At 52.9% G+C, this 24,251-nt stretch overlaps 2 protein-coding genes across 10 annotated transcripts in view; one reads left to right on the top strand and one right to left on the bottom strand.

The window, feature by feature from the left end:
- KCNJ10 (potassium inwardly rectifying channel subfamily J member 10) overlaps positions 1-12,233 on the bottom strand; it is a 32,365-nt gene extending 20,132 nt beyond the window's left edge. The window contains exons 1-2 of one of the 2 annotated variants that reach the window (XM_082406385.1): positions 12,001-12,233; positions 11,290-11,383 (exon numbers count right to left, since the gene is read on the bottom strand). The gene's annotated coding sequence lies outside the window, so the exon portion shown is untranslated. The remainder of the gene's footprint in view (positions 1-11,289; positions 11,384-12,000) is intronic. The other variant, XM_082406386.1, reaches the window with a different exon arrangement.
- KCNJ9 (potassium inwardly rectifying channel subfamily J member 9) overlaps positions 1-24,251 on the top strand; it is a 55,909-nt gene that overhangs the window by 27,135 nt on the left and 4,523 nt on the right. Inside the window, exons 1-4 of one of the 8 annotated variants that reach the window (XM_082406114.1) lie at positions 12,944-20,014; positions 21,098-21,199; positions 21,464-21,567; positions 22,248-23,154. In XM_082406114.1, coding sequence (XP_082262240.1) covers positions 22,305-23,154 — 850 coding nt within the window. In that variant the 5' untranslated portion in view covers positions 12,944-20,014; positions 21,098-21,199; positions 21,464-21,567; positions 22,248-22,304. Of the gene's footprint in view, positions 1-5,491; positions 5,600-12,629; positions 12,920-12,943; positions 21,200-21,463; positions 21,568-22,247; positions 23,155-24,251 lie in introns of those variants that run through there. The other 7 variants (XM_082406115.1, XM_082406116.1, XM_082406113.1 and 4 more) reach the window with 7 other exon arrangements.

Here is a 24,251-nt window from a genome sequence, read left to right as displayed (position 1 = left end):
TCATCCTTGGGAAGTCCTTCCTCCGAGCTTCCCATTAAAGCGTCAACCTTCAGACAGCTGCGCGCACTGACTCGGTCTCTCCATCCGCCTTTACTCCAGGCTGAAGAGCTGTATTCTCTCTAGTTTCCCTCAGTTCTCACTCCACACTGCCCTCAGCCCACTGCCATCAACACTCTTGCATCTCTCTCTCATGAGGCGCCAGGTTGGGGAGGGCCCACAGTGGGTACGCAGTGCTTAGCACGGAGCCTCAATGCCAGAAATCCAGAGTCTTCTGCAGGAGGCAGATCCCTCTTTCATCACGGGAAAGGAGAGAGGCGGAAAACTCCAGACCTGGACCCCAAACGTGACCAAAGACAAGAGGACTGAGCTTGGGAGAAAGAAAAGTAGGAAAAGGAAGATGGAGGGGAAGTGGAGAGATCCCAACTCGCAAGCCCCTAGAATGACAGGTGGGACAGAGTATGTAATCAGCTGGCCTCTCCAGCATCAGCATTCTCGGCCCTCCACCCACCCCTCACACACAGCCTCTGCCCTCCAGCTACACTGAGCTTCTCCCAGTGCTTGAACGGGCCAAGCTTTCTCTTACCAACAGTTTTCAGCAAACAATGGGGCCTCTTCCGTGAAGCACTCTTCCCCTCCCCACTCCACTTGGTCGATCTCTACCCCTCCTTCAAGCCTCGGCTTAGATGTCACTTTCTCTGAGAAGCCCTTCCAGACACCCACAGCCCCAGTGTGAGTTGCTGCCCCTCTGTGTCCCCGCGTGCTTCGGACTTCCCCACCTCAGCCCTTGTGCTGGGTTTCCATGTACCGCGTCATCCTATCCTCCCTGGGAGGTGGGTAATGCCATTGCCTTCATGTGAATGTGTGGAAACCAGACTCAGAAAGGTTAGCTGACTTGTCCAGAAGGACCACTAGTAAGGAAGAGGTGACTGCAAGTTGAACCCAGGCCCACTTAAACTGCACTTTTCATCTGGCCACCATACCATCATGGCATGTCGGCGCTGGGAGGCCCCCATGGTCACCCTGTTCAACCCCTTCATTTCACTGAAGAGGAAGCCAAGGTTTAGAAAAGTTGAGTAACTTTTCCACAATCACACAGCCGGCTCATAGCACCAGAATCAGAGCAATAACCCTGGCTTTCTTCCTCATCCCAAGCTCTCTCTTCCTACAAGATCTTTTCTTAACCCTGGGGTCCTGAAGGGCCAACCTAGGAGCATTATCCACTGAGCTCTTCCCCTCCAACCAAAGCCCCAGCCTAGGGGTGTCCAGTGTGCCCCTCCCATCAGCAGGCCTCAGGAATCTCCTTGCCCCACAGCAGCTGGCCCAGAAATATGACAACAAGAAGAGCTAGAAGAAACAGCAGGGGCTTCCCTGGTGGCGCAGTGGTTGAGAATCTGCCTGTTAATGCAGGGGACACGGGTTCGCGCCCTGGTCTGGGAAGATCCCACATGCCGTGGAGCAACTAGGCCCGTGAGCCACAACTACTGAGCCTGCGCATCTGGAGCCTGTGCTCCACAACAAGAGAGGCCGCGATAGTGAGAGGCCCGCGCACCGCGATGAAGAGTGGCCCCCGCTTGCCGCAACTAGAGAAAGCCCTCGCACAGAAACGAAGACCCAACATAGCAATCAATCAATCAATAAATCTTTAAAAAAAAAAAAAAAGAAACAGCAGATAGCGGGCCCATTGGGAAGGGGCAGATTCAATGATGTTCTCTGCTAGGGGTTGTGGAAATGATCAAGGGAGTTACCTGAGACAGCTGGAAGTCCATGGCCCACAGGGGCTCTAAGCCCCTTTGGAAATGTCTCCTAGGCCACCCAACCTCTGTTCAATAGGCGGCTAAGCTGGGCCTCTCTTTCTCATCAGGGGGAGTGAGTCCTCCACCTCTTTCCATCCTTCCCCTTTGCCTGGTAATCCCTTATACCCAGGAAATGCTTCCTGCTAAGTCAAAATTTGCTTGTTGCTGCCTAAGCAATTTGTTCTTATTTTTACCCTTGGTGGAGATGGAGACCCATAGTCACCCTGTGCTTCTGATGCATATTCAGGGAATTGAGCCACCTTCCCTGACAGGGGTCCTCACCACTCCCTTTCCTTCTCAGGTTCCACGTTTGAAGAGCAACCTCTGACCCTCACACAGAGAAGCCTGGCGGCAGGGGGGGGTCTACTGTCACCCTGGGAGGGAATCTCTCTGCCCTTCCCCAACTTTCCACTTATTCCTTATCCACATTCCTCCTTTGAGTAGAAGGATGGGGGCAGGGGTGGCACAACGACACTGACTAGATGCAGAACTAGATTCAGAGGTCGCTGTCTCACTGTCCCCCACCCACCCAAGCCTGAGTGCAGCTGGAGGGGCTGAAATTGTCCTTTGGCCAGGCCTCCTTCTCCAACAGGGGACATTTGGAAGGGCACTTGGAGACAGAAGAATACACCAGAGAATAAGGGCTGGGAGAGGAGTGTTCCTGCATGGAGGAAGACAGATGGATGATGCAGCTTCAGCAGAATCTGGCAGCCAGCCGGGGAGCATTCTAGGTGAGCAGTGGGGTCAAGGCATAGAAGGGGCCTGCAAGGGTCTTTGCAATTCTGATGTAAGGGAAGCATCATGGAGATCGGCATTCGATAACATTTGCAGATGAGCAAATCAACATCAGCTTAGTTCTCCATCTAATGGGGTTTCTGCAACTGTGACCCCATCAACCACCCCAGGTCCCAGCACACAATCGTGCAAGCAGCCCTCAAATCCTCGGGGTCCTGGTCCTGGTAAGTCCTCCATCTCTTCCCTTTTTAGGGTACCTGCTCCAGGCTTCCAGAAGATGCCCCAAACCAGAATAGTAGGAGAGGCATAGACATGCCCTATAGATCCTTATACAGACATAGGATATTAACAGGGAAGGTCAGAGCCAGGTGTCGTGAAGGACTTACAATCAACAGAGATCTCAAACTCCAAACTCTAGCCAAGAAGGCCATGGGGCTCCTCTCTCCAGTGATCCGTCAGCAATGGGAATGGGGCCCATGGGAATGTAGGAAATGAAAGGAGGTAGGCTCACCCTGCCTAGAGGCAGTCAAGGGTCAAGGTGAACTTTTGAGTTTCTTTCTGGACACAGAATCCTGTTTAAGGTCCCTGTACCCATTGTTCTCCCTACTCCAACCCCAACATACCCCCACTCTTCCCAAAGAAGGTGGGCAAAAGATAATTCTGTGAAAATTCCACATGGGTTGGGTCATCTCAGTGAAGCCAAGAGGCAGATAGTGACCCCTGCCCCGCAAAAAAACCACCCAGGAAAACACCCAGCAGCAAGAGACTTCCATTCTAGAATGGAGTCCCAGTCTTGCCACCTGGATATGTCATGCACCTGTCAGAGCCCTACTATAAAACGGGGAAATGATAACGAGGCCATCTACCTCACAGGGTGGTGAGAGGCCGTGACCCTGAGTGCGCTGGGCAGATGCAAGGGCTGGTGGCCCTGGGCCGGTGCTGGGGCAGGCTGGGGTTGGTCATTCCCGCATCACTCCATTCAGTGTGTTTGGCTCCGCTCTGGGGCGGGCGTCCTGGCTCACCAAACCTCTCTGTGGTCTGTGGGAATGGGGGGGGAGGGGGCGGGCGTGCTCACGGTTCAGCAGAGACCATGTCCGTGGTTAACGTATAAGCAGGTGAGGTCTGGAGCAGCGGGACATTCCCCGCCCCAGGGCCACATTCTTGAGGTCACAACAAGTGCAAACTTGTTATAACCTGTGTTGGAGCAGCAGGGGCCAGCGAGGGCACGGGGTGGGGTGTGGTCGGGGGCTGGGGCGCTGGTGCTGAGCCTCTTGAGGCTGGAGGCTGGCGGAAGGGGTGCAAAGGGGATGGAGGGCAGGTGTGCTGGTGCATATGCGAGTGGCCGGTGCGGGTCTGTGTGCCTGAGTCGGCCTGCTGGGTCTGGGCACATCCGCTCCGGCGTGCGTCCGGGAGCCGTGTGTGGGGCCGCATGCATGAGCGTGTGCCTGTGTGTCTCTGCATATATGAGCCTCGTGGTGGGAGGAGGAGGAGAGGCGGGAAGGCACGGGCCGCGGCGGCCGGGCATGTGGAACCGAGGAGTGGGCAGGCTGAGTGCCCCTTCCCCTTGGCCGGCCTCACGGAACCTGCATTCCAAGTCCATCCACAGACTGCCCCGCCCCCGCCCCCTGTAAGCCGGGGCCTCTCCCTGCCTTGGGCCCATTTCCCCAGCCTGCCCGGGGTGGGGGGGGGCAGGGAGGGGTCGCCTCCTGCCCATCCCCCCTGGCTCTGGCCCCACTCCCCCAAGCTCGCTGGGCCCTCCGGACACTGGGGCGGGTGGGGGTGGGAGTGGGGGGGAGGCTCTGAAAGCAGGTGACTGTTTGGGGGAACTCGGGGACAGAGCCCCCATTGTGCCCGCCCCGGAGGCGCCTCAATGGAGCTCTGGGGCACAAAGGGGCTTTGACAATGGGCAGGACATTAGTATGCAGAGCCAGCCCCTCGGCCCTCTCCCTGTCCCACAGCCCAGGGGCGGGGGCTGGGGGGCTGCTGGCCTCGCGGGTGGAGGCAGGGGGTGGGGCAGGGCTGAGACTGAAGAGATCTCAGCCCCCGGGGGCTCCCCTGGGGACACTGCCCAGGAGACAGGGGAGGGAGACTAGACCAGGGCCCCCAAACCTGCCACGAGCCAGAAAGGGCTTTCCAAATGGAAAAAACCAGGGGGACTGGGAGGGATGGGGGAGGAGGGGCTGTGGGAGGCCAGGCCCCTTCCTCCCAACTGGACTCTGGAAAGAAGCACGTGGGCAGTCTGAGCCCACCCACTTTTGGCCTCAGTTTTCCCATCTATTCTAGGGAACTGTGTGGGTGGCAGAGGAAAAACTGAGCAATAGACAGCAAGGTCTCAAACCTAAGCCCGCCTCGACTTGTCAGGCTCGGCGGCTGCTGGTGGCATCTGACCCTCCAGAATGCTTCTGCTCAGGGTGTGTGCTTGGGGTTTGGAGTATTTAGGCTTCTGACAAGGTGGTGCCTGCAGCCCAGCTCAGGGGGATTTGGCTGACAGGCCAAAGAGCCAGGGCTGCCTCCCCCCACCCCTGCCCCTGGTGTGTTTGTCTGTCTCCCCCATCTGCGTCATCCCCTTCCCCAGAGCTGTGGGGAGAGGCTTCTCCTCCTGGCCAGGGGACCCCCCAGCCCCTCCCCCACCCCCACTGGCACCCTTCCTAAGGTGCATGCACTGCCCTGGCAGCACAGCACAAAGGGCAGGGTCAGGAGCCACTGGGAAAGGGACCCAGAGCCTGGAGTGCTGGGAGACTGAGAGGAGGGGATGATCCAGGAAGGGGCCGCAGGCAGTGAGCAGGAAAGGGGCACCCCAGGAGAAGCAGTGTTGCCCTATCACAGACTTCCTCTGCCCTGGGCCAGAAACCCTTAGGAGAGAGGGCTGGGGCCACTTTACAGAACTGCTCCCCACAAGGCAAGATGGAAAAACCTTCTGGGCTTAGGAATGTCTTCTCCTGGCTTGCTTTCTCCTTTTTCAGTTGCTGTTGAGGTCAGGAAGTTCCTCCCTGCTACCTGCCCTCAACTCAAGGCTTCCTGCTCTACTGCTGTTGGCCCTGGATGGCACACTTGGGATTGCTGGGGGAAAGGTAAGTTCTGCTCCCCTCCTCTCAGGACCTTGGGTTTTTTTCCCCCACTGAAAAAGTCTGGTGGGGAAAGTGTAGGGCTAAGAGTTAGAACTCCTGGGTTCAGGGCCCAACAACCCTGTTAACTTTTCCTGGGACCTCACACAAGTCACTTTTCCTCTCTGGTTCAAGAAACCCACATCTGCAATTTGGGAAAGGTCACTTCTGCATCGCACTGCCTTCTGGGCCCGTGGGCAGTGGATTCAGGGGCAAGGCTCTGGTATTTAATGAGAGCTCATATTATTCAGCACTATGCTAGGCCCTTTTCTAGCGTTACAACATCTAATTCTCAACAATTCTAAAAAGTAGGCACTTTTAAAAAGCTCGATTTTATAGACGAGACAACTGAAGCACAGAGATGTTAATAATCTGCCCAAAGTCACACAGCTAGTGAGTGGTAGAACTGAGATTCAAGCTCAAGTAGGTAGTCTGTCTCCAGGACCCACATGATTAACCACTACCCCATACTGCCTCCCTAGTGAAAACATTCAAAAGACCATGGGCAGCTAAGCGAGATCAACCAGGATGTTCAAATCACCTGGGGCTTTTCCAAACTGTTTTCTGACGTTCCTCTGGACTAGTAATTCTCAAAGTGTGGTCCAGGGACCCTGGGGGCTCCTGAGACCCTTTCAGAGGCTCTATGAGGTCAAACCTATCTTCATAATAATACTAATATGTTATTTGCTTCTTTTCACTTTCATTCTCTCATGAGTGTTCAATGGACTTTTCCAGAAGCTACATTGCAATATGATATTGTAACATATTGAATGCAGAAGCAGATATGAAACACGAACTGTCTTCTATTAAGCCAGATATTAAAAAGATTTGTGAAAATGTGAGACAATGCCACTTACTAAACTTTTGTTTGTCTGTTTTTAAACATAGCTGTTTTTTTGTTAAAAATATGTCATCTAAATTGACATGCAAAACGGGTTTATTGCTGTTATTTTTAAATGAATTAATGCATATTTTAAGTTTCCTCTCATTTCTAACCTATCAATGTAATCCACATTAACAAAAGCTCTTTGCAGTCTTCAATAATTTTTAAGATGTGAAGGGGTCCTGAGACCAAAAAGTTTGAGAACCACTGCCCTAGACTCAGACATCCTCGCCCTTTCCTCTTGCTGTTGCCCATGTCTTTTTTACAGAGGGTCAACCAGGGAGATTTAGATGTGGGGAGAAGGTGTGTGCCCGGGTCTTGTGGTTGGGACTAGGATGGGGGTGGAGCTGAGGATATAACTCTAAAAGGTCAGGCCTAACCCGACTTTAGAGCTATGCCCACGTGTCTCCCAGCTTGCAGGCTCCCACCCAGAGGTATGCTCCAGACAACGGGGCTGTCCCAGACTAGACTCTGGCCTCTGCCCCCTTTCCCACTCCAGACGCCCACTGACAAGCCCAGCATCAGGCAGGAGCAGACCTCCCTGGCGTGGAGAGAAAGGTTCTGTGGATACCCATGTGGATTTTTGTGTTTGGGCCAGCAGCGCTTAATCTGCTGCTTATAATCTTAGGGTAAAACTGTCTCCACAGGATGGGGAGTTTAGTAGGAGAGGAGTTTCTCTGGAGGTTCCCTAGAGAGTTGGATAACAGAGTCTTACATATACCCTAGTCTAGGACACTCCTAAACCTCTGAAGTCAGGGTCCTCCCACAGAATTAGCAACCAGAAAGGTTTCCTACCTAGTCAAGCTGGTCAGTAGGCAGTCTGTGCCCTGGGTGCAGAGGGGTCCAGGGAGGGAAGAGATGCCTTTGCTTCAGGGAGTCGACAGTCTGACAGGGGTGTAGGCCCCACCCTAGAGGAGCTCCTGTTATTGTAGGAGACAGGATGTCCCCTCCAACATTACCACTGCCCAGGTCATCCTGGGCAAATTCATAGACACGAAGGACAAGGAACAGGCAGGATGCTGAGGAGAAGGGGTACAAGATGACAGAGCAGATAGGGAAACAGAAGGATGGAGATTTGTAGGAGGGGCAGGACTTGGAGGGGTAGGCCTGCGTGAGGGCCCAGGGTGGAAGGGGTGTGGCTCAGGGATTGCCATGGGATATGCTCCCCCAGAACAAGGTCTGAATCGATGGGGGTCCCAAAAGATAGGAGAACTGGAGGGGATGGGAGAAAGGCTGATATAAAGTATCTTGAAGACTGTGATTGGGAGTTTTCACCTGAAAACCCACAGAGACGTCTGAGTAGCAAAGGGGCAAGATAAAACTGATGCTTCATGATGACAGTTCCAGTGATAATTCTGTGTGGAGTAAAGAGGGAATCAAGGAGAAAGAAAGGTGGAAGTTAGGAAGATCATTAAGGAGGCCGCTTTGGGCACCCAGGCTCACGGGATGAACAGGCTGATCAGGGGGCAGAGAAGAGGCAGACTCACACACCTGAGGGGAGTTGTGGGGGAAATGTGGGCAGGGAGGGAAGAGGCAGGGCCATGGAGGGACAGGGGCGAGATGTCGGGGTAGAGAGAAGCCGGCGTCTTTGGCTGGAAGACATAAGTCACCCAGACGGGGGAAGAGACTATTTTAGGGAAGCCCAGCAGCTCGGTTACATTTATCGAATCCGAGTTGCAGACAGCACACCTGCTTGGTGAAAACTCATGGAAAGAAGGGCCCAGGGGCGTGGAGACCCAGGCGACGCCCAGCTTGTTGGAATGAAGACAGGAAGCTCATGTTAAACGACTTGATAATTCTCCCACCTTCCCAAACTCTAGAAGGGCGGAGAGACAGAGACCTAGGACAGACCTCAGAAGAGCCACAGAGAAGGGCTGCAGCAGGCCCAGAAGCCAGGCGAGATGACGGAGTAGAAAGAGTCACAGAGGTGGGAGAACCATAACAGCCAACAACTGCACTTTTTATTTTTAACATGTTAAGCACCACTCCAAGCCCTTTACAAATATCGAGTCTTTTAATACACAACTATAATTAGCCCCATTGTAAGGATGAGGAGACATCTGTAGCTACTAAGCAGTGAAAGCAGGATTTTAAACCCAGGAAGTCTGACTCCAAGGCTGTGCTCTTAACCACTATGCCTCTGCCTCTCAGACAACAGAAAGGAGCCCTGAGACAGCACCGTGGGGTCGCACTTTCCCCCGAGAAGAGGCGTCTTGACAACTGTTGCAATAATCCATGCGCTTCTCTGAGCTTCACAGCTCCCCCCTCACAAGCCTTAATGATGGGCTTTTTTGTTTGGGGGGGGTGGGTTTGTTTTTATTTGGGTCCAGAAGGTGGTCTGCCTCTCTTTCCCAAACTCCATTTCAGATCTCTTTCCTTTTATGGACCTGCTTCCTGAAATCTAGCCTGAGTCCTTCAAGCTGCAGCCCCAATCCTTTCCCCAGGTCTTTTGCCATTGGAAGGGGAGCAGAATGGCCATATCCACTCCTTCTATGCTACACCGTTTTAGGGGCCTGAAGTGCTAATTCAGTCCTCTGAAGCCCATGTTTCTCCAGCCTCTTTCTCCAAGCCACGCAGTTCAGTTTTCACTTCTCTCCTGCATTCCAGAGCCAGCCCCTCCCTTCTCCCCACCACCTCAAATCCAGCTCCCAGCTGGCAGACACCCACGGGAGAGTTTTTCCCATAATCCTTTTCTCTGTGCCCTTTCAAGGTTCTGATGTGGGGAGGGGATGAAGAGGGGCCACTCAGATGCACTGCCTCCATGAAAATGGTGGCAACACGTATGTTAAACTTGGATGAAGGGAGAAAAGCATTGAACGCAGCCTGTGGAAGAGACAGGGTGATGTGGTAAACTCAGAAAGCTCGATTCCCAAGAGCCGCCCCTGCCAGCCACCCTTCACTGGGTGCTAAAACACTTGGATTCCAGATCTCCCATTTCTCTAATCTTTCTGCAGTTTCATCTTAGCAGTGTGCCTCGGACTCTCCCTTCTCTCTGCCCCTTCCAGGGCCTCACCACCATCCTGGACAGTTTGGCATTAACCCGGACAGTAGCACTGACCATTCAGGCAAGAGAAGAATCTAGGCTGGGGAGGGGAGGGAGACTGGAGGTTTTTTCCTTCCGTCCTAAGTAACCCTTGGCAGGAAAGTTGAGGGGCTCCATTGCCCAACATCTCTTTCCCTCCCCACTGATGCCAGGAGGTTTGGCCTATCTTCCATCTTGTGTGCAGAAACCAAGCATTTTGCTAAAAGATGCAGGGGGTCTTTTCTCCTTTGTAGAAGTGGGTCTTTCTGCATGACTCACCCCCCCCCACCCCCCAGAGCCCTAATCCCCTTATTCCATCAATCTGGGCATGACCTCAGAGGACTTGATCTAAGCCCACCCAGATCCAAGTGTCCCAGCCTCTCTGGTCCCTAGGGAGGACCAGGGAAGGAGGCCCCTGGGTCTTCTGCCACGCCCTTCCCTTTTAGCCCAAGCCAACCAGGCTGGAGTTATAAACAAGCTCGTGCACAGAGGTGCAGGTGTGGGGATGGGGCACCGTTCAGTGGGACACAGGGAGGAGGTGAGGGATGCCAGGAGTCGGACAACTAACCCTCCCACACAAACGTATGTGTTCACAGACCACATGTAGGGCAGATGTTGGGCAGACAGATTTTTTTTCCCTCAGGGTAGGGGGCAGCAGTGGGATTCTGCATTAGAACCACAGAAGGATTGGGACCATAACCCTGCCCCCGCCACCCCTCTCCACTCAGTGGAGTCATTGCCATTTGATATCCACTGAGACAAGTTGGCTGCTCAGCTCCGGGTGCGGGGCGGGGGGATGGCTCAGAAAACAGCAGCTCCTTTCAGGACCCAGGTTGGCAAGGGCTTTGGGAGGCTGGACTGGCCCAGATCACCCCCCAACACCCCCTCTCTCCCTCCCTCGCCACCACCACCAAAGGACTGGAGGGCGGGGAAGAGGAGTTGGCACTGCCTGGGCCATGCCTATTGCCTCTGCAGACCAGCCCTGGCCCCTCTCCCTGGCATGATGCCTTCCCTCCCCCTCCTCCCTCGTTTCCTCCTCCCTGAAGAAGTAGCTATAAGCCAGGACACTCGGTTGCTTCTACACTTGGTCCCCCGTACCCAGCCTATACCATGAGGAATTAACAAGCCCTGCACCCGATGGTGCCCACCGTCATGCCAGGAACATGTAACAGAACAGAAATCCTTGGAGATTAGGAACAGCTTTTCAAGATGAAACTGAATGGAATTCAGTGGTAGCTTCTGGTCCCTTCTCAGACTGGTTTCCTGATACCCACTCCAGGCCCTCGTCACGCCTAAACAAGTGTCATTCCTCACAGAAGGGCATCAAGTCTCCCATCATCATCTCCCTCCCACCCAGAAATGCCTAAAGCAGTCCTGGTGGGGAAAAAAAATTCAAGCACCATGGCCAAGGCAGACGGGCCAGAAATCTTTAGCTAGAATGTGTATCGATAAGCAACAGAATCAGGCTTTAAGCCTAGGCCTCCTTTGGGGTCCAAATCTGTACTGGCTTCTTCACCACCCCCACGTCCCCATCTGCCTCACTCTGCCTGGGGCCCTTCATTAACAAGAATGAGATCTCAAGATACAAGAGGTCCTACTCCCACTCGTCCCCAGTTTTGTCCTTCCATGCATCCTGGGGCTCAACTCTTCTCCCTCCAATCAGGAAGTTCCAACCTGTCTCTTTCCTTACGCAGGTGCCCTTGGTTAGTTCCTGATGGGGAGAAGGGATGGGATGGGGAAGGGGCATCTCACCTGGAGGGTGGATGTTACGGAACCCAATCTGCCCTTCTTACTCTAGCAGAGGTGGCCCTGCTGCTCTCCTCCAGGTGATCTCAGTGTGAAACAGCTGTGGGGAGGGGAGGAGGGTTGTAATGGGGAGGGGTGTCTTGAAGTGGGAGGTAAGTTGGAATGAAGGGAAGAAACTGGGTGGGCAGGGGGTCCCAGTCACACCAGGCTACTACATCTCCCTCATCTGAGCTGTAGGTGTCTTCTTCCCCTGTGTGAACTAGTGATCAGTGGGTGTCACTGTGTGAATGTCACAGCATGGGGAGGGGGGAAAAGGGGCTGGGCATGGGAGTGGGAGTAACCTGATGATCCCGGGAAGAGGGGGCGCTCTCTGGAGTGCCTGTGAGGGTGCATGGTTATATGTGGTGGTCACTGTATTTAGTTGGAGGGCTGTGATGCAACTGCAGGTCTGCCCAATAGGAAGGAGCATTAGGAAAGCCCCTTTCTTAGCTGAAAGTGCTGAGGTGACCAGTTTGGGAAAGTTTCCTTCTTGGTGAGCCCTTCCTAGAAGGTTCCGTTTGGGGCCGCCCAAGGTGGGAGGCTGGGGAATAGGACCGTACCACTGAGGCCAGTCAGGGTAGGGACCTAGGGGCTGGGGGCCCCGGTATCTCTGGAGAGTGAGGTGGACAGGACCCCGGCTGCGGCGGCAGCACTCCTTCATCAGGGCCAGGGTCTTACCTTGGGTCCGGGGTGGAGTGGCCCCTCGGATGGGCAGCGGGACAGACGGACAGACGGGGCGGGCAGGCGTGAGGAACGGAGCTGTGCGACGGGCAGGGCCAGGACTCTTAAACCCGGAGCTGGGATCAGATAAGGGCTGGTCCTGGGGCCGGGGCCGGGGTCGGGCCGGCCGGGGGCAGAGCTGGGCCGGGCCGGGCCGCCCCCTCCCTCCGCAGCGCAGAGCCAAACTTTGCGCGAACGGAGGGACCTGGAGGGGCCGGGCGGGCGGGGGCGGGGGGCTCCGGACAGGCCAATGGGAATGTGGAGCGCCAGGCCCGAGCTGCCGGCATTGGAGGGGCCTGGGCAGGGGGTGGGGCGTAGGGGCAACGAAGCGGAGCCCCAGACAGCTGGAGGAGCAGGACAGAGAGCAACACCCGAAGACAGAGACCCAGACAGACTCAGGGAGAAATAGATAGAGAGACGATAGGCGAAGCGATAGAAGCCGAGCTGGCAAGATGACAGGGGAAGAGAGAAGGAAGGAAAAGGAGGCTGTCGTGTCAGGGATGGGGAACGAGAGCGGGAGCAGGCGGGGGCGGACCTGGGGCCGAGTTAATGAGGTGGAAATGAATTCAGGACCGGCCCAGTGGCCCGACAAGCAGCGCCGAAGGGGCGGGCTCAGGGGACGACGGGGTTATATCCTTCAGCACCATTTCCATGCTGTTTGCCGTTTTCTAAGTGCTGGGTGAGGTCCTGGATGCGAAATGCGCAGACATCATTCCCACTTGCAGTGGCTTGGTCTGAGAGAGGGCAGAACATGCAGCCCAAGTGCCCAGGAGGCAGCAGAAAGGGAAAGATCACTCTACTTAGGGGGTCCTGCAGATGTGGGAGGACAGACGTGACATCCATCCGATAAGGCCCCTAAAGAATGCAGAGGATTCAGGTACGGGGAGACATTTAAGGGGAGGGCATTTAAGGCAGAGGTAACTGCATTCACAAAGTCCTGGGAGGACAGGAAAATACAAGTCTGCTTGGGAAACAGCAGCAAAGTGGTCCACTGGACCAGAATACGGAGTGGTGGTTCTCAACCTTTTCATCACGAAGGACTTCTTTCATTATCTGAATCCATGTTTTGAGAGGTTTTTATCCACAATCTCCCACTCTTGGCATGTATTAAGGAAGAAAACATTTATTTCCCCGTTTTTGCTCATCATAGATATTTAACTACTAATCAGTAACCAGTATTATCATATTGAGTTGATATACATAGTGGGGGAAAAAAGAGGAACGGCGCTTGACATTTTAGTTCAGTTCAGCCTCTAAACGCCCTATGATGGGTAAATGTCCATTTCAAATAGCCCCCATGGCGGGGGTGGGGGGGGCACTGGGCTGAAGGTAAGCGTAGCATTTGTGGTGGGGGAAGACCTGGAGTAAATATAGAGCTATGCCCATTCATGGTCAGCTCTGAAGGCAATGGAGAGTAAATGAAGGTTTCTTGAGCAGAGGGGAGACAAAGGTAGAGCAGAATTTTAGGAACACTAATCTGCAGGTGAACACAGTGGTTTGACTCAAGAGGAAACATGACAGCAATCCTAGACTTCATTCTTCCTCACCCCATCTCCCTTATCTAATCAATGCATCTACTTTCTAAATCACCTAAATCCCACTCCCTTCCTCTCTATCTCATCATCATGCCAGTGGTCCAGGACCCCATCACCTCTCACCAGGATTACTACAGCAGCCTTCTAACGCCTACCTCTAGTCTTTCTCTACTCTAATAATCTGTCAGATCATAAAATCCTTCATTTAAGAAGAAACACCAATCTCTCTGAAACACAAATCTGACTGTGTCACTTCTCAATTTAAGCTTTCAATACACCGCCCATTGTCTATAAGTAAAGTCCAAATTCCTAACCATGGAACAGAAGGCCTCTTATGACCTGGACCTGGTGCCATTCCAGCCTCATCTTCTTCCACTGCCCCTACCTACAGCTGTTTCCTCCTCCAATACCCAAGGTTCAGTCTTATGTTCTCTTTCCATGTCCTGCTCCTGGACCCTTCATCACTTACATGGCTCCAACTATCGTTCCTGAGTTATACCCAAATCTCTATCTTCAGCCTTGGGCTCTCTTTAGAGCATTACCTCCACAGTTCCAGCGGCTGGCAGGGGATTTCCACTCCAACTGGACAGGCCCCAAACTGAACTCATCCTCTTCCTCCTCAAGGCTGGGAGTTCTCATGACTTCCTTCCTTACTTCTGTGTTCCTCCCAGTTAATCAGATTAAAAAGCTAAAGATGATCTTCACTCTTCACCCTTACCCTATGTTCCATCCATTGACATGTCAACAAAACCACCAAATTCTGTCAAGTCTCCCTTTGTTCTATCTCTCTAGGATATCCTTTTTCATTTCATGGCCACCATCAGGATCAGGAAGGTCACTAGCAGCGCAGGACCTTGACCCACCCTGCACCCTTCTCTCTAGTCTCAAAGGAAGAGGTAACCTGTATTCACAATGTCAGTCCCTGTGCTCTTGGATCAAAACCCCAAACTGGTGGCCCTTGCTTACAGGTCACAGTGCAAACTCCTCAGCTCGACATTTGGAGTACTCCTCTGAGAGAGGAGGGAAGAAAGAATCACAGGGCAGGAGCAGGAAGAGATACCTGGTGGTGAAGAAGTCTCTGCAGAAGTTCCTTCCAAATGGTTTTCACTTTTCTGTAGTTCAGAAAAGTCATTCACTGAAACTCAGGGTGGCGGTGGGACTGAGCAATTAGAAAGCATTTAAAAGTTCCAGAACAGCAGGTGTGCAGAGGTTGTGGAAAAAGACACAGATAGCTTGAATGGCACTGTAAGTTTCTAATTTTACGAGAGTGATTTAAGTTGAGCTTTTGTTCTTAAATTATGTTTTATAGCATATACACAGATATCCATCATGTATACATTCCTTTGTACATATCAAATGTCAGTTTTTAATTTCTAAGTCTTTTTTTTTTTTTTTAATATTTATTTATTTATTTATTTTTGGCTGTGTTGGGTCTTCGTCTCTGTGCGAGGACTTCCTCCAGCTGCGGCAAGCGGGGGCCACTCTTCATCGCGGTGCACGGGCCTCTCACCATTGCGGCCTCTCCTATTGTGGAGCACAGGCTGCAGACGCACAGGCTCAGTAGCTGTGGCTCACGGGCCCAGCTGCCCCGCGGCACGTGGGATCCTCCCAGACCAGGGCCCGAACCTGTGTCCCCTGCATTGGCAGGCAGATTCTCAACCACTGCGCCACCAGGGAAGCCCATTTCTAAGTCTTTTTACAAAAAAAAAGAAGCCCTAGAACAGTCACTAGGAGCCCTATAGGGAATCAATAATAAATGGCATAGGAAATTCATATTTGTGAGTGTTTACTATGCAAGATATACATATTACTTGAGACGGAGAAACTGTGGTTCAGAGAGGTTCAGCAGCTCGCCTATGGTAACATAGCTAGAAAGTGTTCGATTTGGAATTTGAATCCACGTATGTTGAACTCCAAAGCTTGTCTCAAGGTGATACTAGAGTGATTTTGCATGGTTGAAACATAAACTTGTCAATATGAGCACACATCGGTATGAAAAATTTGCCAGGGTTGCGATGTCCAGTGTTCCCACACAAAATGGCAGTTAGGGGAACCATCTTTTTTTAAGGACACCCCTCTGTTTCCTCACTTTAGCAAGTTCTGTCTTTCTTATTCTCAATTGCTCCTTTCTAACTCACTCCTCCCAAGTTTGGCCTCATCTCTTCTTTTACCTCATTCGTACAGGGCAGGGGCTCCTTCAGAGCACAGAGGACAGTAGGGGTGAGTAACTTGTTTGGGAAGGAGAATCCACAAGTGGGCAGCAGTATGAGGGGCTTCTGCTGGGAAAAGCCAGTGCGGACGGAAGGGATGAGGGAAGCTTTGGGTCAGGAGGCATGAGGAGGCTCAGAATAGGCAACATTTCACAGTCAGAGGGATCGGCTGGAAATAGAGATACTGACAACGCCCACCACAGGATTCCAAGGGGCATTTTAGCATTCGGGCCCCACAAGGCTGAACAATTTCCATTAGTAGTAGGGCACCTAATAGCTGGATAACCCAGACCACAGAGGAGAAATCCAAGAGAGGGACTGAGCTACACCCACCCCACCAAGTCATGAATGGATCATTATTTAGGTATACCACCTCCTTTCAGTAAATGCGATTTACAAAAACTCACATTTATAAGACATAAGTTAGGGGATGCTTAATCACATTACCAAAGGGTTCTATCCAGAATTTCTTTAACTAGGTGGTTTCTCTAGTACCTTTCTAATTGGGTCCAATGGACAGAAATTCTATTAACACCCAATATACTGTGGTAGGAGGGAGGCAACAGGGAATAAAGAAACAACCAGGGACCAGGAGCCAGGAGGCCTGGGTCTTAGTTCTGTCTATCCTCTTGGGACCCATCCCTTACCTGTAAATTACTTGGGACCCATCCTTGTCTGTAAAGTGCTTGGGATCCATCCCTTACCCGTAAAGTGAGGATTAATTCTGGACTACCTCTTAAAGTCCATGACTTTTAAATCCTGGTCTACTTCCTCCAGTCCTATAAAGCAAGATAGACCTGTGTATGAGAAGGTTCTGATGCTTGTGCTCTCCTGAACTCAGCCAGAAGACCAGCAAAGCCCTCAGCCTCAGGAGCCCAGTGGGGCTCCGTCCGTCCTGGATCTGTGCTCTGCTTCTCCCCATTTCACTCTGATATCCAGCCACATTTCACTCCTGCAAACCTATGCTCCCTCTGCTCTGAGTTTCCTAGGGCCCCGTCTCCCTTGAATTTATAGAAATTGTTATAATCTATCTGATTGGCCTCCCTGCTCCACTAAGTTCATATCCTCAGCCACCTCCTGTATTCCCCTTCATGCTTCCTCTCCCACCTCCAACCTTTTACCTAAGAAGTCTCATGATACTGCTCAAGGAAATCTTCCCAGATTGGTTGATCCCAAGGCTGCCACATACAGTTGTACAGTTTGTGCACTGCATAAAGGCACCCACTGAGGGGGCAAATTGAGGACTGAACCACGTTCAGTTTGCCATTCCTTGCATCATGGCTTGGAGCCATGTCTACTGGAGGGATTCCCCTTTTTATTTTTTTTTTACGCCAAAGTATCACTTGCTACATGCCATAAGGAGTGCATCTGCCCAGAGGGGGTTCCTTTTTTCTATTTTGTACCAAGGTTCTTTATAGACCAGCAATGTGGCCCCAGCTGTGCCCCTCCTGCCCTCAACATTCTCCAGTTCCAAACCCAATCTCCCATCGTCACAACTGTACTGACATGTTTCACTGACTCCTTGTAAAGTTGCTTTCTTTACCTCATAATACCTGAAAGCTAGGATCCTGCTTATTTTTCTGTATCCTGGTACCTAAGAAAACTTTTTCTTTCCCTCACTCTGTTCAAGTTCAATGATAAACAAAGAATTGAGGTTAGATACCAGGTAAAAGTCCAGGACCTGCCGGATCCATAAAGCAGGGGAGGGGGTGGTGGTCTCCTTTGTCAGGAAGGCCATGCTCAAGGCAGCCTGCACTGAGGCAGGGGTCTGGCTGATACATCTTCCGGAGGACCCTGCCAGCCCTGTGATTTCCCCCTCCAGGAAATGGGGCCAGTTCTATGCAAATACGTTCTTGCCCAGGAGTTTGGTTTCTTCTCTCTGAGCTCCTGGCACAGTGGAACCAACGTGAGCAGCTGCTTGGCAGGACAGAGAAGGGCAGGCTAGCAGTCCCAAGGCTCAGGTGACAGGGCCAGGCCCAGGAGACGGGGATGTTGACTGGGGCTTTAACAGCCCTCCTGATGCCAATCTCAGGCTGAAAACTCGATATTTCCACTTGGAACAAGAAACACAAGCGAGAGGGCTGGGAGAGGAGGGTAGTGTACCAGGAGTGCCCCCTGCAGGTCTCACTGGGTGGCACCAGAACAGAGGAAGGCGGCACAGGGTAAGTGGAGATTTCAGGAGATGCCTGGGATGAAGACGATGATGATGAGAAGAAAGAAGACCATAGCTAGCATCTACTGAGTACTTACAATGTGCCACCACTGCCTCATATAATCCTCATGACAATCCCCCAGAGATGGATAATACAGTTGTTCTCAGTTCTTAGATGAAGAAACTGGTCAGAGAGGTTAAGTAACTTGCTCAAAGTCACCCAGCTAATAGGGGACAGAGTTGGGACTTGAACCCAGGACACTGCCTCCTGACACTATATTACTCAGCACCACCTTTTCCACCTTGCCAGGCCATTCCAGGGACTTCTAACCTGCTGGTATCCATTTCTACATCGTCCTGCTTCTCTAGCTCACATCTTCCTGTTCCAACTTTAAGGCAGCTGGAGAACTGATCAATATCTTGGGTATAATAATGCTGATACTAGCAACACCTGGCATTCGTCTACCACTCTCTGCTTTTAATTATTTCCCTCGGGAAAATAAACATTGAAGTATTTCCATTTCTCCAATTTTTTTCCTGATTTTTATCAGTGTTCCTAAAGCTATTTCTATACAGTTCTGATCAGTTTATAAGAATACTTTGGGGAATTCCCTGGCGGTCCAGTGGTTAGGACTCCACGCTTCCACTGCAGGGGGCACAGGTTTGATCGCTGGTTGGGGAACTGGGATCCTGCAAGACGTGTGGTGCTGTGGCCAAAAATAAAAAAGAATACTTTCATGTTCTGGTTTTTATGTAACAGTGTGCCTGCATGCACATTTACATATATGAACATAGTAACTGATTATATTGCTTTGCCACAAATATTGCATTACCAAGGGAGCGGAGCATGGGGGTGTGACACAGGTGTGTGAGTGTGACTACTTCTCTGCCGATATCCAGCTCTGTGACATTTGGTAAATCACTTAACCTTTTTCAGTTTTAATTTTCTCATCTATAAATAGAGAAAATAATACCTGTCTCATAGGTATCCTCATAGGGTATCGCCCAGGGTTGTTGAATAAGGTGTGCGTCTAGCTCAGAGCTGATGCTCAATCAGTTCTTAGTAGTAGTGTTAGTATTCTGTGCTTACGGATCTTTCTCCCTCACTGGACCATGAGCTCCTGGTGGGCAGGGACTTATCCATTTCTGTAACCAGCCCCACCTAGCACATTACCTGGCACATGGGCTCCACAAAAATTTGTTGAATGAAGAGTTAGTAAGCCCTAAACTAGCCTTTTCTCTCTGTTGGACATTGGGATTGTTTCTAGACCTTTTGCTGTTAGGAAACTACACCTCAAAGCCCTTCGATTTACATTGCCTCATTCGATCTGCACACCCTGTAAAGTAGGCAGAAAGGGCTATTTGCACATATCCACATCTTGTGAAAGATGGAGCGACTGTGGCTGAGGGAAGTGAAGTGATGCCTATGGGTCACAATCAGTGACAAAGATTAGAACCTCTGACCCTACCTCCCTTCCTTGCGTGGATCTCTTTTCCCTCTAGCTACCTTCTTCTGGATAAGGGTGGCCTCTCCAAAAACAGAGACTGTGATGGTAGGCCTGACCCGAGAGCAGCACATGCACCCAGAAGCCCGGCTGGAGGTGAATCCCTAGGAAACCAAATGCCTTATTCCCAAACACATCAAGGCCTGTATTTTCCCAGAGCAAGGAGCTTCTCAGGAAAGAGCCAGCATGCTAGCTTTTCTTTTTTTTTTTTTCCTGAGGGGGTGAGGAGGCGAGCTCTGAGTTGTCCAGGAGGAGGAACTTTGGCTAAAAATAGCTATGGCGTATGGATCAGCCTCTAGTGGTACCCAGGACTGGGGAGGGGAGGGGGATGCTCTAGAGCTGTCGCCAGACTGGTTGCTGTGGAAACAGGAGAGGAGCAGGGGAGCCTGGGAAGTGCGGATGACACAGATAGCAAGTCCTAGTCAGAGCTGCCGCTACATTTAGGAGAAACAGCGGTGCCTGCGGCTCCCACCCTCCAAGGGGGCTGGGGTGGGGGGGAGGCGGTGTCAGGGGCATGGACGCTACCCCCCCAGGGGTCTCTGCTGCCGGCTACTCTCCTCTCCACACGCTGTGAGTTGAGTTCCAGGGGACTTGGGTTTGGGCCCCTATTTCCAAGGCAAGTGGGGGTTTGGGAAGAGCTGGTTCCTGAGGGAGTTTTCGCCAGATCCCCTTCCAAAAAATAAGCCCCTTTGCTGGCCAGCACTCTCTAGCCAGAGAAAGGGAGATCCAGGAAAATGCAGCACTGGGGTCTTCTGGAAAGGGGGCACAGCATGCACATGAAATAAGGAGGAACAGGCTGGAGGAACAGGACTCTTTGGAGGGAAGGTGTAGAAATCGAGTCTTTGCTCTTGAGATAGAGGCAACGATTTCACACCTTCCCTTACCCATTGAGAAAGTGCAGCCCGAAGACAGGAGATAAAACACAATCAAAGTGAGGCTCACCTAGATTCCCGGGGCAATGGCGGGTGAGAGAGTTCTGGGGGCCATCAGACTCTGGCGTTTCTTCCCCACACCTGGGCAGAGAAATCTGCCTCAGCAGGCAGCTTGGGGGTCAGATTACCTAAGACCCTGAGAGAACATCTGAAAGCCCACCTTGGCAGAAGCTGGAATAAGTGGGCCCAGGTACTTCTCTGAATGACCTGTGATCTCTAAGCCAATCGAGGACATCGTGGGCTGCAGGAAGAGAAAAAGCAAGCTCATGGTTGGGGGAGGGGAAGACCCTAATCTGCCATTGCATTGGGGTTCCTGGGTCCTGTGTCCCCTGATTCCTCCTGGAAATGTAGGGGATACCCCTAAGCTCCAAGCCATCTCATTTTGGTTTTTCCTCCTGCCCTCTACCCCAACACACACACACACACACACACACACACACACACACACAGCCTCCAGAGGTCTGGCTGCAGAACGCCTCACTCCAGAACTTAAATTGGAGAGTGCTGGGTTTGGAGTTACATACCCAGGCAGTTTCTCCCCAGGACCTGGTCAAATGTCCAGGCCATCTGTGGTCCTTATGTCACACTCTTCCCCTCCGTCACCCCACCTCAGCCAGCCCAGGTGTCCTTGGAGTGGGGAAAGAGGATGATTCCCAAGAAGAAGGGAAAGTTGAAAAGTCCTGAATTCTTAACCTTTCCTCATACGAGCCATACCTCCTAGGGGCCCCTGGGTGCCTAGGGAAGGGCTCTGGGTCTCTCTCTCTCTCAGGGCAGCCTGCAGCTCAGAGAGCTCCTCACGGGGAAGAACTTAAAGCAAAATCAGGTAGGCTTCCCTTGGAATGTGAGCTTTGCGGCATATGGAGGGGGGCTGTTTAAGGATAGTCAAGGGAGGTGAGAGGCTGGGGAGGGAGGGGCGAATTGAAGGGAGGAAGGAGGTAAAGGTGTGTGCTTAAATCACTTATCTGATTTAATGGCTCATGAAGAATAGGATACTAGAGGGCTACAAGCCTATATTGAACTTTGTGCTTCCTTTACCCTGGCTGTCTGTGTTGATCTCATATTCTCCCGTCCTCCTGCCCATTTGCAGGCTGTCTCCACTGTGGAAATAACCTAGGGGATATGGGGCTGACGCTACAGCCGCAATGATCATGGTCAGTCCTCAGGGAGGATTTCCAGCGGGAATTTCACAAGGTGGGAATGTTCAACCCTTGCCCACTGGAGATTTTTCACTCGTTTTCCACCACTTCCATTTCTCCTTTGTAAGCTTGTTGAGAGGAAGAAGATGTGGGAGGGGGTAGAGTAAGCGAGGTCCAAAGAGGGAGGAATGGGAAAGACTTTTTGTGTCAGTCTCCAGGTGAATTTCAAAAGAGCCTGGTGAGACAGCAGGTTGAATTGCGGAGACAGGGATTAGGGGACTGCCTGATATTAGCCAGGGCGGAGTGGGGCGGGGGTGGCCTTCGGGCAGGGAGGGCTCTGCACAGGAGAGGAAGATTAAGCACCTGCCTCCAAGGAACCCACAGTCTAAGCGTTTCAGGAAACTCCCTCCTTGCCTGGGCCTCTCGCCTGGGGGTGGCCGTGAGGTGCTGCACAGCCCCGTTAGACCAGTGGGACCAAGACCTCTGGTACCCCGTTTCCTTGAAAATAGTCGTGCAGAGTGCGATCCACTTCATACACACTATCCCATTTGATCTTCACGGTGTTGCGAGCTGGGGGTGGGGGCGGCTAGGGTTGTGTGTATTGTTCCCATTCTATGGATGCGGAAAGCTGAGGCTGAGACGGCAAGGGACTCGCTCTGGGCCACCCGGCCCCTGGGCGCAGGCCCGGACGTCTCGGCCTCTCCCGCGGCTCGGCTAATCTGGCCCACCTCTCAGCCCCTCCAGGCCCCGCGCCTCCGCCCGGGCCGTGACCTCCCCGCCGCGGCTACGGCCATGGCGCAGGAGAACACCGCCCTCTCGCCGGGGCCCGAGGAGCAGCCGCGGCGCCGCGGCCGCCAGCGCTACGTGGAGAAGGACGGCCGCTGCAACGTGCAGCAGGGCAACGTGCGCGAGACGTACCGCTACCTGACCGACCTGTTCACCACGCTCGTGGACCTGCAGTGGCGCCTGAGCCTGCTCTTCTTCGTGCTGGCCTACGCGCTCACCTGGCTCTTCTTCGGCGCCATCTGGTGGCTGATCGCCTACGGCCGCGGCGACCTGGAGCACCTGGAGGACACGGCGTGGACGCCGTGCGTCAACAACCTCAACGGCTTCGTGGCCGCCTTCCTCTTCTCCATCGAGACGGAGACCACCATCGGCTACGGGCACCGCGTCATCACCGACCAGTGCCCCGAGGGCATCGTGCTGCTGCTGCTGCAGGCCATCCTGGGCTCCATGGTGAACGCCTTCATGGTGGGCTGCATGTTCGTCAAGATCTCGCAGCCCAACAAGCGCGCCGCCACGCTCGTCTTCTCCTCGCACGCCGTGGTGTCGCTGCGCGACGGGCGCCTCTGCCTCATGTTCCGCGTGGGCGACCTGCGTTCGTCGCACATAGTCGAGGCTTCCATCCGCGCCAAGCTCATCCGCTCGCGCCAGACGCTCGAGGGCGAGTTCATCCCGCTGCACCAGACCGACCTCAGCGTGGGCTTTGAAACGGGCGACGACCGCCTCTTCCTCGTCTCACCGCTCGTCATCAGCCACGAGATCGACGCCGCCAGCCCCTTCTGGGAGGCGTCGCGCCGCGCCCTCGAGAGGGACGACTTCGAGATCGTCGTCATCCTCGAGGGCATGGTGGAAGCCACGGGTGCGGGCGGGCCGAAGGAGAAGGAAGAGGAGGAAAAGCAGGACAGAGGAGGGGAGCGGGTGGGCGGGGAATTGGACCTAGAGGGGCCAGGGCGGAGGAAGCCAGGGTGGGAGGGATGGAGAGGCTGGTGGAGGATGAGAGGCTGAGGTAAGATGGGTTGGGAGGGGTGTATGAAAAGAGTGACCCCCGCTCCCCACAGAGAGCCGAGAGAAAGCTGGGAGGAATCCTCCGAAGTGGCCCTGGCCTGAGACCCTGGGCCGAGAGGTCTGTGTCACTGGGAATAGGAGAGAGTAATGATAATAGACAACACCCAGTGCTTACTCTGTGCCCTGCACGGTTCCAAAGCACTTTATACCTCCTGGTTTATTTAATCTGAGCCCCATGAAGGTAATTTCTTGTTACTGTGCTCATTTTTCAGGGAGGAAATTGCCCCAGTGAAAGGTTAAGTTGTCCACAGTCATAGGCTAAATAAGCGGCCACAACTGGATTGGACCCAGGCAGTCTGGCTTCAGCATTTAGGGTGCAGAGTAGGAAGGGGGGGTTTAGGTTCCAGGTTTTTCTCAATACTGAGAGGTCCAGGCCCCTGGAATGTGATGGTGCAGGTTTTCCATGGCCTGAGTTATTCCTAGGCTGGACCTTAGGGAGAGGTCGATAGCTGGGCTCACTTCTGCCTCAGTTTCCCCATCCATCAGAAAATTCAGTTTCCACTGACAAAGGATAGATGATCTGCACATTTCAAGCCCCTTTCCAGAAGGAACTAGCAATGTACCTGTGATGTCAGAACCTCCAACTCAGGCCTATACAGTGAAAGGTTTGGGAGCAGGTAGGACAAGACCAGTGCAGGGGCAGCAAATGAGTCCTTTGGGACTTGAGATCTAGAAGTGGGAGAAGAAAACTGCAAGTGGGATAACCAAAGGCCCACCAGGGGGCCCTGCAGTTCCTGCCACTGTTGCCAGTATTGCCCTCTGCTGGCTTCTCCCAGACTGGTGCCATCAAACCCCTTTCCTGGCCCTTCATGCTGAGCCTCTACTTCATCGCTCTCTGCCTCAGTGTTCCCCACTCCTTCTCCCCACCCCCATACTCCCCTAACTCCTTCC

The sequence above is a fragment of the Balaenoptera borealis genome, assembly GCF_965194805.1.
Source record: "Balaenoptera borealis genome assembly, chromosome: 1".
Lineage (NCBI taxonomy): Eukaryota > Metazoa > Chordata > Mammalia > Artiodactyla > Balaenopteridae > Balaenoptera > Balaenoptera borealis.
The sequence above is the reverse complement of the archived record's forward strand: the minus strand, read 5'-3'. Positions and strand labels throughout refer to the sequence as shown.